This window comes from Rhinoderma darwinii, chromosome 4 (assembly GCF_050947455.1).
Source record: "Rhinoderma darwinii isolate aRhiDar2 chromosome 4, aRhiDar2.hap1, whole genome shotgun sequence".
Lineage (NCBI taxonomy): Eukaryota > Metazoa > Chordata > Amphibia > Anura > Rhinodermatidae > Rhinoderma > Rhinoderma darwinii.
The window spans coordinates 251,964,078-251,977,523 of record NC_134690.1 but is presented as its reverse complement, the minus strand read 5'-3'; the positions used below and the strand labels follow the sequence as shown (position 1 = coordinate 251,977,523).

Here is a 13,446-nt window from a genome sequence, read left to right as displayed (position 1 = left end):
GACTTAGGAGCAGGTGCAGACTGATTACCCACGGGCGTCGACACAGAAGCTGTGTGTGTATGTGTGTGTGTGTGTGTGTGTGTGTGTGTGTGTGTGCGTGCGTGTGTGCGTGTGTGTGTTAAGGAAATTCTATTGTGAGCTCCAATGGGGAGAGTGAGTGATTGATATGCATGATGATAATAATTGTACAGCACTGCAGAACATGTTGGCCCTATATAAGTGTCCTTCACAATGATTTAGAATATCATCAAAAAGTTAATTTATTTCAGTAATTTTATTCAAAAAGTGAAGCTCATATATTATATTATATAGATTCATTACACACAGAGTGATCTATTTTTTTTCTTATAATGTTGATGACTATGGCTAACAGTTAATGAAAACCCAAAATTTAGTCTTTCAGAAAATTTGAATATTGGGTAAAAGTTCAAGACTGTAGACTCATGGTGTCACACTCTAATCAGCTAATCAACACAAAACACCTGCAAAGGTTTCCTAAATGGTCCAAAAGTCTGGTTCAGTAGGCTACACAATCATGGGGCAGACTTCTGACTTGACAGTTGTCCAGAAGACAGTCATTAACACCCTCCACAAGGAGGGTATGCCACAAAAGGACATTGCTAAGAAGCTGGCTGTGTAAAGGGTTTGCCTGACACAGGTTCTGTGTCGACACCTGGGGTTAATCAGCCTTCATCAGCTCCAAGGTCTGCTAGAGTGACGCGATCTGTTACCACTCAAGCTTGCAGGCTGAGGAGAGGGAGAACCTATCACAGCCTGGCCTGATGGTTCTAGCTCCCACCCATGGTCTATTTATACCCTCACTTGCAGCATTTTCCTTGCCTGTGATTCTCTTGTTTCCTGGCTCTGCTATTCCTGCTATTTACCTGATTTACCGCTGTAACTTTTTGACCCTGGCTTGCCTGACTATTCTCCTGCTCTGTTTTGCTACTATGTACTCTCCTGGTTTGATTCGGCTCGTTCACCACTGCCTGTTGCTCACGGTTTTCCGTGGGCAACTGCCCTTACTCCCCTTTGCTTCTGTGTGCCCTTGTCTTGTGTTGTCTGTCTTGCACTTACTGAGCGTAGGGACCGTCGCCCAGTTGTACGTCGTCACTTAGGACGGGCCGTGCAAGTAAGCAGGGACTGAGTTGCGGGTAGATTAGGGCTCACCTGTCGTCTTCCCACCCGAACGGTTACAGGCTATTCACAGACTACTTTATCCAAGCATATTAATGGAAAGTTGAGAGGAAGGAAAAAGTGTGGTAGAAAACGGTGCTCAAGCAACAGGGATAACCGCAGCTTTGAAAGGATTGTCAAGAAACAGCCATTCAAGAATCTGGGGGAGATTCACAAGGAGTGGACTCAGTCCTTCAAGAGCCACCACAGTAGATGTATCCAGGTCTTGTGCTACAATTGTCGCATTCCTTGAGACAACGTCAGAAGCGTCTTGCCTGGGCTAAGGAGAAAAAGGACTGGTCTGTTGCTCAGTGGTCCAAAGTCATGTTTTCAGTTGAAAGTCAATTTTGCATTTCATTTGGAAATCAAGGTCCCAGAATCTGGAGGAAGAGTGGAGAGGCACTCAATCCAAGTTGCTTGCAGTCCAGTGTGAAGTTTCCACAGTCAGTGATGGTTTGGGGAACCATGTCATCTGCTAGTGTTGGCCCACTGTGTTATATCAAGTCCAGAGTGAACACAGCCGTCTACCAGGAAATTTTTAAGCACTTCATGCTTCCCTCTGCTGACAAGGTTTATGGAGATGCTGATTTCATTTTCCAGCAGTACTTGGAAATTGTCCACACTTCCAAAAGTACCAATACCTGGTTTAATAACCACAGTATACTTGTGCTTCATTGGCCAGCAAACTCGCCTGACCTATACACCATAGAGAATCTATGGGGTATTGTCAAGAGGAAGATGAGCTGAAGGCCACTATCAAAGCAACCTGGGCTTCCATAACACCTCAGCAGTGCCACAGGCTGATCGCCTCCATGCCACGCCGCATTGATGGAGTAATTCATTCAAAAGAGCCCCGGCCAAGTATTAAGGGCATATACTGTACATACTTTTCAGCAGGCCAACTTTTCGGTAATAAAAATCATTTTTGAAATTGTGCTTATTTAATATTCTAATTTTGGGTTTTCATTAACTGTTAGCCATAATTATCAACATTAAGAAAAAAAAAATGCTGGAAATAGATCACTCTGTGTAATGAATCTTTTTGATGATCTTCTACTTAATTGAAAAGGACTATATATATATATATATATATGTATATATATACACAGTATATACATATATATATATATATATATATAAACACATTTATATAAATAAATATATATATATATATATATATATATATATATAATTTTTTTCATCATGTTTACCTATTTGTTTCCTATTAGGATTACTTTACAGATGACAACAGAGTCCTTCACAGAGACCCTCAACAAAACTATAAGCTTGAGTATGCAATGGAAAATGGAACACATACCTCTCTTAAATTCAGCAGACCTCTCCAAACATGTGACCCACATGACAAAAATATAACGGTGAGTTATGTAAATATACGTTTTAAACATTTTTTTTCCATTTGTTTTTTGAGGGCATAACGTTAAGAAGGGCACCAGAGGGCATAAAGGATTTTCAAAGTCCAGCACGCTAATTTAAAGTATCCGTATAGGATTATTCTACGGTATATAAAAAGTTTAGTAACTTTGACAATTACTGGTACATTCCATTCCATAGGGATGGGGATTATTTTGGAGTTTGCTTGTCTCTTAAATGGACAGCGAATTCCATGCTGCCCCTTTTTTTGTAATATGCTGTTGGTGTATCGTATAGTTTTTATGGCCTTAGCTGTGTAGAAAAGTGCGATGTGGTATGGCAACATATTATGATGTTAATTAGTTTTATATAATCTTAATGTTATTATGATTGATGTATTCAAATGCACACATATTTTATTGATGAGTGTCTGCACATAGTCTTTTCTGGATTCAGGGAAGTGTAGTCTTTATACCAGGCAAAGTTTAGTAACCTTTTTAGTAACTCTCCTACTATAGGAGTTCAACTAAGCATTTAGTTCTGTCAACATGTTTGTCAACTGTTTGCAACAACAACCTGCAGAACTGTGAATTCAGCTCTGGTTAATGTACAGTGTCTGGAGTAAAGATAACAATTCCCAAAATGCAAATCGCCAAAAAAACTGAGCCCTAAAGGAACCTGTAAGGAATGCTGGGATATTTCAGACCTGAACCCAGCCAAACTATGAATGTAGCTCTACACAGGGTTATATCCGGTAATTTTTTTATTATTTTTTGCAACAATTATGAACTGAAGTCATGTTAGAATTAAATACTGCAGTATTTATATATATATATATATATATATATATATATATATATATATATATATATATATATATATATATATATATATACATAAACTAAAAGGTACTCAGCAGTAAGAAGGAGACTTTAATTTTCTGCTTTTACAGGCAAGCACAGTAAGGGTAATTTGGGCATACCATGCTGATGACATTAAAGGTACTGGTCCAATTTACCATGGATTAAATCGTGGTCAAAAGAGTTTGCGATTGTTAAATCCAGAAAGAAAAAAATATTTATCTGCTGAAACTCCATCATTCAACTTCACAAATCAGTACGTATATTTTAATGACCATAATAATCATATATTTTTCTTGACAATTAATTACTTTTCCAATGACTTTCTTTTCGTTGCTAGCCATGCAATAACTAGCAATTAAAAGAAAATGTACCTGTACATATGATAGAAAGATAAATATTGTCAATGCTTTTTTGAGATACAGTACTTCTAATTACTTACATAATTATTTGGGTGGATATTACTTTATTCATCGTGCAGTTGATGAAACATAGCACAATTTGTTTCTGTCGGATTCTTATGGAATGTGACAGAAAATTAATTTTGTATTCCTCAGTATGAAATTGAAGGCTTCAGGCGTTATAGTAAGGCCATTGATGTGGTATTATTGCTCCATACTACTCAGAGGTCTTTGGAGCCAGTGTGCATGTGTGTAAGTAGAGATGAGAGAAAACATCCTACATGTATTGAATTTGATACAAATTTTCGAAAAGTTTTGTATTCCAAAAAAATACGGAACGTTTGGTTTTTGCAGCGCACAAATTGCAGCAAAATGGCTTCGGACACAATTTTACAGATTAGAATAAGGATCTCATGACCTCTAATGGGCTTCCCCATAATGCCTTGCAGGTTGCCTTATCAAAATGTACTGCAGTTATCCCCACCTTTAGCACAGCCATTCATGAGGGGTATAGGTGGATGACATTACTAATGCTAACTTGGCATTAAGGGGTTATTCGCTTTATGTTTATTTTCACTAATTTGTGAGAAACAGCATTATGTGCCGCTTACTAATACATAATTATCTGTAGATCAGCGCTAATGTCTTCCTCTTTGAAGCGTCGCCCCTTTGTTAGTACAGCCTTCCCCACAGCATTTCCGTTCTGAAATGGGCTGCTGTTGGTGGATTATGTAACCCGGCATGTCTATCAGTGGCCTTCATTGAATAACACTGCACACAGTAAGGAAAATAAGCACATGCACAGTATTATTCAATGGAGGTCAATGATGGATATACCTGGTCACATGCTCTTCCGTCAGTGGCCATTTTCATTACGGTAGCGGTGTACATTCGGTAGGGAAGGCTGCACTAGTAAGTAACACATAATACTATTTCCGACACATTATTGGAAGTAAACATAAAGTGGCCAACCCCTTTAAAGAGCTTGAAAGGGATTGGATACAGTTCTGAGAAGACATCAGAGAGTAAGGGCTTATTCACACGAATGAGATTATTAGCCGTGTGACGGCTGTTTTTTATTGATGGCTCTCACACAGCTGCATTAAAATCAATGTACTTTTATAGGACTATTCACACGGCAGTTTTTTTAATGAATCGTGTGACTGGCCTTTGAAAGAATAGGATATAGGTCCTATTTTTGCCTATTTTCATGGGTCCCTCAATAGAATCAGGTCTGTGAGGGATATCCGAAATCGGGTCCTGCACGGGTGCAATTCGGCCGTGAATAACCAAAATTGGACGATTTGACACTCGTTTGTGTGAATAAACCATAAGACACAAGCTTTCAGGGAAATCAGGGCACTTGCGATTCGTGATGAATTTATCTGTACAGAATTGATGTCTAGCTCTAAGGCAATGTTCACTATAGGCAGTTTGGTGTTGTTGTTTAAGCTTTTAGTTTTAGCCAGAGGTAGGATTATTCTAAAGAGTGGAAACATTTATGGAAAATATTTTTTGGGATCCAATCTTGGTTTTAGTTATAACAAAAACCTGAAAACTACTTAAAAGGTTCACATAGAGCAGCATTTGTATGTGTTTTTTTTAGGCTTTTTTCCAGAGGGTCAAATAGTTGTTTATGCTGGGGAAAAATAACTTACTAAGACTGCACTGTATGAACAAGACCTTATTTTTGTACGCTTTTAATGATAGCCTTGTAAATTTGGCTTCAATAGTTGTTGGATTATAAACAGATAATGCATTTTAAGCTATCTATAATTTTTAAGACAGGTTCCTATTCCAGATAAAGACACAACATACTGGTGCCAGATGTTTAAGATGCCAATACTGGACAAGAAGCATCACATAATTAAGGTATTGTGATAGATTTACAGTATAATTTATATACTTGATAAGATTTTCTATTGACTGCTTCCTGCTTTAGTAAAATTTGTACTATTGGGAATTCTTCACATAGATTAGTTGTTTTTTTTTTAAATAAAAAAAACTAAATAGAAACTTAATCTTAAAAAACAGAATGAGTATAAATCACTCCAAGTATAAATCCCACCCTTCATTTTTTTCTCCTGTGAACCAGACCGAAGCATATCTTGATATAGATATATTTTTCCTATTCATTCTATATTCTGTGGTGTGCATCTGTAAACCATAGTATTTCCAATGACTTAGCTTCTGCTTGTATGGGGTTAAAATGTTGAAACTGTTTTGTGTTGTATCATCTATCAAGTTGTTTAATAGGGGTCCAGGAAGCTGAGCTATATGGTGTTATAGAGCCCTTGCAATGAAATGCTGCTGTAAATCTAACATGGTCATTGGTGAATTTCTTTTCTTGGGTAACAAAACAGTGGCTCTCCATAGCTCAGAATCAGTTATTTTTAGAGATGAGCAAGTGGTTGGCCACTTTATGTTAATTTTAACAAATGTGTGGGAAACCGCATTATGTGCCACTTACTAATGCATAGTTATTAGAAGATCAGTGTATTCCTCTGTGAAGTGCCTCCCCCTTGTTAGCGCAACATTATATTGTGTCTCACAACATTATATAGTAGAATAAATGGTGCTATGAAAATGTACAACCAGTCCCGCAAAAATCAAGTCCTATAAGTCTACATTGATGGAAAAATAAAAAAGTTATGTCTTTTGGAAGGTGGGGCGGAAAAAACAAAATCTGAAAAATTGCTGCAGTGGGAAGGGGGTTAAAGAGCTTAAACAGGTTTGGATACAGTCCTAGAAGACATCAGAGTCAGAAACTATTTTTCAGGGCAATCAGGCACTTGCGATTTACGACAAATCTATCGGACTCAAAATAAATTCACTCATCTCTAATTATTTTTCATCTTCACTGAGCAGCCCTGTTGTTTTGATCCTGGCAGGTTTTGCTATGGGTATGATTACTATGTAATGGAATGCAGTTACCATGATTTCTCTCCCCTCTCACCTACATTGCCTCTATTTACAGCTGCCTGTATGCCTCTCTATAACAAGGTGTTAGGCCCCATGCACACAACCGTTAGAAAACTCTGTAATTGCGGACCGCAATACAGTCCGCAATTACGGACCCGCCCGCTTCTATTCGCCGTGGACACCTTTTCGTATCGCTACAGAAGGGTGTCTGTGCCATAGAACCATGCCGGGAAATATGGAGCATGTCCTACTTTTCGTTCTTTGCAGGCCATGCTCCCATACTTTGTATGAAAGCACGGCACGAAATTGCGCCCGTGGGTGTTGGCAGCCGGCCGTGCCCGCAATCGCGGGCCGTGATTACGGGAATGAAAATAACCATGTGTCCGAGAGTAAGAGATGTCAGACAAGCAGGAAATAAACACAAGGAGCATGTTCATGTGATTGCATGTGAGACTGGCTTACAGAGGTATCTCAGCTACAGCCAGTACATTAGTAATTGACTAATCTTAGTTAAACCATCTGCACACAATATTTAAATATTGGATAACCCCTTTAATACTTTCTTGTGAACAATACTGCTGCTAATTTCCACAGTACACTATATTGCCAAAAGTATGTGAACATCCCTCATAATTATTGAGTTTATTGAGTTTCGGTCCTTTTACACGGCCCGAAATGGGCCGTGAAAATGAGCACCGATCAACGTGATGACTTAGTTATAGCCTAGATATAATCTTTGTTCCTAAAATGGAATGTATGTAAGATTAATGGATAATGTCACCTGAATCTTTCAGTTCTTAGTGTATTTTAATCAGGAATTGTAGCTTAGACCTGAAGATGAAACATAGATCATCCTAGAGATGTCACATCTCTTGTATTGCATCACATTGCTCTACTTCATGGAGTGTTGTGGGGTTCTGTGTCAATTAGTACGTTTCACATACGGCTCATGCACATGACCTTATTATGGCTCCATGTTGGAGCCCTCAAATTTAGTTCCATGGATCTGATCAGATCCTGCTTTGGTGAATCAAAAAATACTTCCCCCAAATCTCACTCTAGACATTAAAGTAATAGCCTCTGAACAGAGCCATAATACGGTTATTTGCATGAGCCATTGCTAATTATCAGGAGAGTAAAGTCAATGCACAGAAGTTGATGCTCTGCTGATTATGCTCACAAGTATTGGCTACTTCTCTGTGCTTTTGCTACTATCTGTAATGGACGTTGCCTGCTCCCGATGCAAAATACTGACCAGTCCACTTTGTGTCTTCTGGCTCTCGGCCGGCACTGCGTCTCTCCTTTATTCTGCTCTGCTCTCTGCCTCTCACTCTACTCTGTTACTGCTACTTCTAGGGCGTGTGCACTGACCCTTCTCCTCTTAAAGGACTAGCAGACACCAAATTCTACCTAAAATCCATGTAGCAGGTTTCCTGGGTCTAAAAAGGTGCCTCCCACATTGCTCTATATCTGAGCAATTCAGTTTATACTCTAGCTTGCTAGAAGTCATTTATGCATTATCTATTTGGATATTCTGTTATTGACCCTGCCTGAACTTAACCATCCCTGTCTGCCGCCTGCCCTGATCATTTGCCTGTTAACTGTAAGGACCTTCTGCCGCCTGCCCTGATCTCTAGCTCTGATATCCATGAGTGAACGCCTGCTGCCTGCCCTGAATTATGCTACAGTTCTGATCTTATGTTTAGTTTGCTGTCTTTGTACACTGCCTGTCCACGTTGGCTTTTGCCAAGGGTAACTTCTCTGGGGTTAGCGACCTGGTGAATCCAGCAGCCATGTCCACATCTCTGTATGGAAGGAACTGGGTGAAAACCTAGTCATTCTTAGACTCTGCTCCCAAGTTTAGTCCTACACCAAATCCATTGGCAACACAGTGGGTTTACTCTTTCCATATAGGCCCCATCAGTCACAACTACGGACCTCGTGACACTATCTAGGTCAGTAATGAACAATTGGAAGTCTGGGGGCCACATGCGACAAGTGCAGCTCTCGGAAGATCTGTTTTGTAAAGTTTTTTTTTTCTTTTGGCCCAAACCTGTGTTTAGCTAACTATTATATAAGGAGAAAACCCCAGGCACAAATACAGCTGTCTGAAAAAGTCATACATGTGTGTGTGCCTACTGTCTGAATTTGTAGCCCCTCGATGAAGTCAAGGGCCACATTTGAGGCCCTTACAATATGTTGCATTTACTACCACTGCTCTAGGTGAACGTCTTGTCTGCGGCATTAGCTCTTTTGATTTTATTCCCAACACTAACGTACAATTCATTTTGAGTCAATGTCCGCCTATGAAAAGCAATGGTATAACAGGAAATGTGTTGTGTCCTAGGGAGATACTGGCTGTTAGCAAAGAATGTATTAGTATTGCACATGACAAAAAGACTACAGTCCCATTGCAGTATTGGTACTGTGTACAAGAGACAGAGTTTGACCTTCAGCACCTAATAAAGGTCATTAGCTGACAGCAAACAATGCAAGCTTTTATGTTATTATTGACTAGTTCATTTATTCTGATCTACAGTAATTGCATCATATGCAAGGCAGAAGAAAAAAGATTAAGTATGACTACATATCTACTAACATAATGAAATAATGTAATATATCTAACCATTACTTTTCATTTTTCTATCAATATAATTTCTGTTTTATAATATGTGAAATTATTTGCATACAGTGATATATTCAACTTACATAAAGCTTTTATAAGAGTATACAGACCAAAAAGACAAAATCTTTTATGCAATAATTTAAAAGATACATTTTTTTTTTTAAAAACTTCTTTTTATTGAACATTTTTTCAAAACAATTAAGTTTGTGGGGAAAACAGAAGGAAAGAAGGGAGGGGGAACAATGTAATACAATCAGTAGTCCAGAGGATCAGTTAGATTTCCAGTAAACACAAATTACACCTCAACAAGAAATTGACGTAACTGAACAAGCAGGATAAATAGATTGGGGGGGGGGGGCGGGGAAGGGAGAGAAGGGGGGGGAGAGAAGGGGGGAGAAGGGGGGGAAAGAAAGGAAAATGAAATAACTTTAAATCTTTTTTTCTCGCTGTGCTCATGAAGGAAACCATGCAGATGAAACACTCACATTTGCTGTAAGTTGTATGCAATTCCCCACCCCAGTGAACTTGAAAAAGAAAAAGATAAATCAGGGATGAAGGCGTCCGCGGGAACCAGCCCACCACACACATCCACCCCAACAGAACCCATTGTATCTATGCGGGGACAGGGCCCACACCAGAAAACCACCAGGATCCTAACCAAATCTTACACGGGTGCATTCCCCAGGAGCATCTGTTTGTGGAACCAGACCGTTGGTTCAAAGCATTTCCGTATTTGTATCTGAATGTTTTGTGGGAGTAATACAATGAAAGTTTCCCATGTTTCAAAAAAACTGTTGGACCTGTAATTCCTTATTGAGAGAGAGGCCTCTACCCAGTCCATTTTCAAGAGATAGGATAATTTATCCAAGAATAATTTAAAAGGTGGGAGCTGATTAGCAAGCTAGGTTTGTAATATGGCTTTCGTCCCCGTCGCCGCCACATAATGCAACAATTTGTGTGCCCTGGGGGAACACCCGTGAACTTCAGGGTCCATGTACCCAAACACTGCCAACAGTATCGTATTAGGGACAAAATTGGTGAGGTGAGTAGTAGTGAATGTGCGTATGCGAGACCAAAATGTATGAATGTGCGGGCACGACCACAAACAATGGTAGAGATTGGCTGCCGGTGGATGACATTTGAAGCAACACGATGATGTGTAGATACCAATACCGACCTATGGGCAATCTTAAGTCACATTTCCAGAAAACGGGCAGAGGGAAGAAGTTTATGTGCCTGCTCTAGAGCCGGCAGTATCGTGGTAGGAGTTAGAGTCTCATCGTCACCCTGCCATTTAGTTAGAGGAGTCTGGGATTGTGAGTAATCAAGGAGAACATGAAGGAATTGGTAGTTTCTAGTTATTTGACCCTTCGGGGAGTTGGGACTGAAGATTTTTAGAAGCAAATAAGGATTCCATTCCAAGTCTGGCAGTTGCGGTAAAACCTTTTTTATATAACTGTCGACTTGAAGAAAACCAAAGTGATCGATGCGTAACTCAGGATATTTAGAGCGGAGCTCTGAAAGTGTAAGAGCCCTACGTTCGTCCTTATGTACAAGCTGTTTTAGGGAGGTGATACCTAACGTGTGCTATCTATGGAAAATTGCCCGTGGATTACGAGAACAGCAGGGACCGGCGAGAACAGCAGTGATGGGCTGTGAAGCAGAACAAGCCGATATACACCACGTGACAAGTGACGTGTCGTATACCATCCGAGGTCTCTCTGGTACAAGACCATGTGATCAGGATACGACACGACAGTGGAGGAGGCTGAAAATTTTACGTCAGAGCACATGTGATCAGAAGGAAAAAGCATCCAGAGCGGAGAACAGAAGCAATATTGCATGGGTAAGTATATTATGCAATTGTAAATATGTGCAATGTGGTTTTAAATGTACAAAAAAAAAAAAATCTCGGACAACCCCTTTAAGTCTGTAGAGTTTAGCAGGATGTCTGGAGATTTGGACTCCTAAATATTTGATCGCCTGAGTGTTCCATTTAAATGGAAAGGCGACCTCCCAAAGGGGTCTAGAAGGCCTTCGCAACAACAGTGCCTCCGTCTTGTCCCTATTCAAATAGTATCCCGATAATCGGCCCACCCGGTCTAGTTCTTCAAGAAGGGGAATTAGCGTCCGCTTAGGGTCCGCAACTACCAACAGGATGTCATATGCAAAAGCGGCTACTTTTAGTTCTAGATCCCGTATAATAATGCCCAGAAAAGTTGATGTTTTGGAAAGGTGACGCAGTAAGGGATCTATGGAAAGATTAAACAGAAGGGGGGACAGGGGGTATCACTGCTTGGTGCCTCTAAGAATATCTATAGGGGCAGAATTATGCCCATTGACCGCCACACAGGTCGCCGACCCCACGCGAAGGGACTGGATGAAGTTGGTAAAAATAGAACCCACCCCCATACGAACCAGCACCTCGTCCAAAAACGGCCATGCCACCATATCAAACGCTTTCTCGGCGTCGAGACTCATTAACATAGTCACCGTTTGCGCAGAGTCCTGCATCGCGACTGTAGCGGCTATTGCAGATCTAATATTTTTTATACAAGTCCTACCTCGTGTAAAACCCGTCTGAGCATCAGACAAAAGATCAGGAAGGAAGCATTGCAACCTATCCGCCAGTATTCTGGCCAGCAGCTTGTAGTCGTGGTTAAGTAATGAGATAGGACGGTATGATTGAGTCAGGGAAAGATCTTTGTGTGGTTTGGGTAAAATCACTGTGCGCGATTCTTTGGAACGGTCAATGGGCATGGAATGTAAAAACACATCATTATATAAATTAGTCAAAACGGGGACCTGCTGAGGTGCCAAAATTTTATAGTATTCTGATGAAAATCCATCTGGACCCGGAGTCTTCCCATTAGAGGCTGTCGAAATAGCTTGCCTCACCTCATCCTCCTGTACCTCTGCATTCAATAAAGCTTGTTGCTCTACAGAGACGGAGGGTAATTCAACCGTGTTCAGAAAGGAGTTAATGTCTGGGGAGAGGCCGGGGCCGCCCTATAAAAATCTTCATAATAATCCGTAAAAATGTTTGTTATTTCTGTTGGGTCAGTAGAGACAATACCTGTAAGGAGATTACGTAGGGACAAAATCGGTTTGTAGGGATGCTTTTGTTTTGCGAGGGTCGCAAGTAGCTTACCAGTTTTATTCCCCCATCTATAAAACCTGTTATCCGTAGATTTAACCTGCCAATGTGATTCAGTATGGATAAAAGCATCTAACAAATGTTTTGCAGTTTGGTAAATCTGTTGGTTGAGTGGGGTGGAATCATCTATATAGGTTCTTTGGGCCACTAGTAGATCCTTGTATAGGGCATCAAAACGGGCTTTCCGTATTTTCCGCTTATGAGACAGATATAATATGCCCTCTCATCACTGCCTTGGAAGTTGCCCACAGGAGTGGAACATTGTCCACATGGGGGGAGTTATCATCCAGATAGTTGCCCCAGTGCATGCAGAGATATTGTTTGAATTCCTCAGATTCTGCCAAGTAAGCGGAAAACCGCCAGATTCTAGTTTTTGGCGAGGAGTGTGAGATTGATAGCGTGATCGGAGCATGGTCCGATATGGTGATGGGGTGAATCCGGGAGGAAGAGTGGGAGTCGAACAAGGACGTTGATATTAGAAAATAATCTATGCGCGAGAAAGAGTTATGAGCAACCGAGTGACATGTGTATTCACGCGCACCCTCATCCAGTACCCTCCAGGGATCGCATACAGTGAGCGAATCCATGAAGAGAGCAAGAGAGGAAGCGGCAGCCTGAGACTGAGGGGTAGGAGCTATCCATGGCGGGACATTGCACCAGGTTGAAGTCACCCCCAATAATTAGACAATGTCTAGGGAGACCCAATATTAGTTGAAGAATTTCTGGATAAAATGCCTGCTGGTCATGATTGGGAACATAGATATTAACCAACAAATAAGGGACATCAGCTATCTTTACATGTAAAATGAGGTGTCACTAATAGAACTTTACAATGTGTAGTGCAAGCCTATCTCTTGAAGAGGAAGAATGCGAAGCTGAGTAGCAATCGGACACCCAAGGGGCCATCAATCAGCTCTGTGTGCCCGATCTCCA

At 40.5% G+C, this 13,446-nt stretch overlaps 1 protein-coding gene across 1 annotated transcript in view; it reads left to right on the top strand.

Annotated features, from left to right (window-relative positions):
• MOXD1 (monooxygenase DBH like 1) overlaps positions 1-13,446 on the top strand; it is a 110,734-nt gene that overhangs the window by 13,576 nt on the left and 83,712 nt on the right. Inside the window, exons 2-4 of the mRNA XM_075864268.1 lie at positions 2,406-2,552; positions 3,500-3,663; positions 5,593-5,680. Of these exons, the coding sequence (XP_075720383.1) occupies positions 2,406-2,552; positions 3,500-3,663; positions 5,593-5,680 (399 nt within the window). The remainder of the gene's footprint in view (positions 1-2,405; positions 2,553-3,499; positions 3,664-5,592; positions 5,681-13,446) is intronic.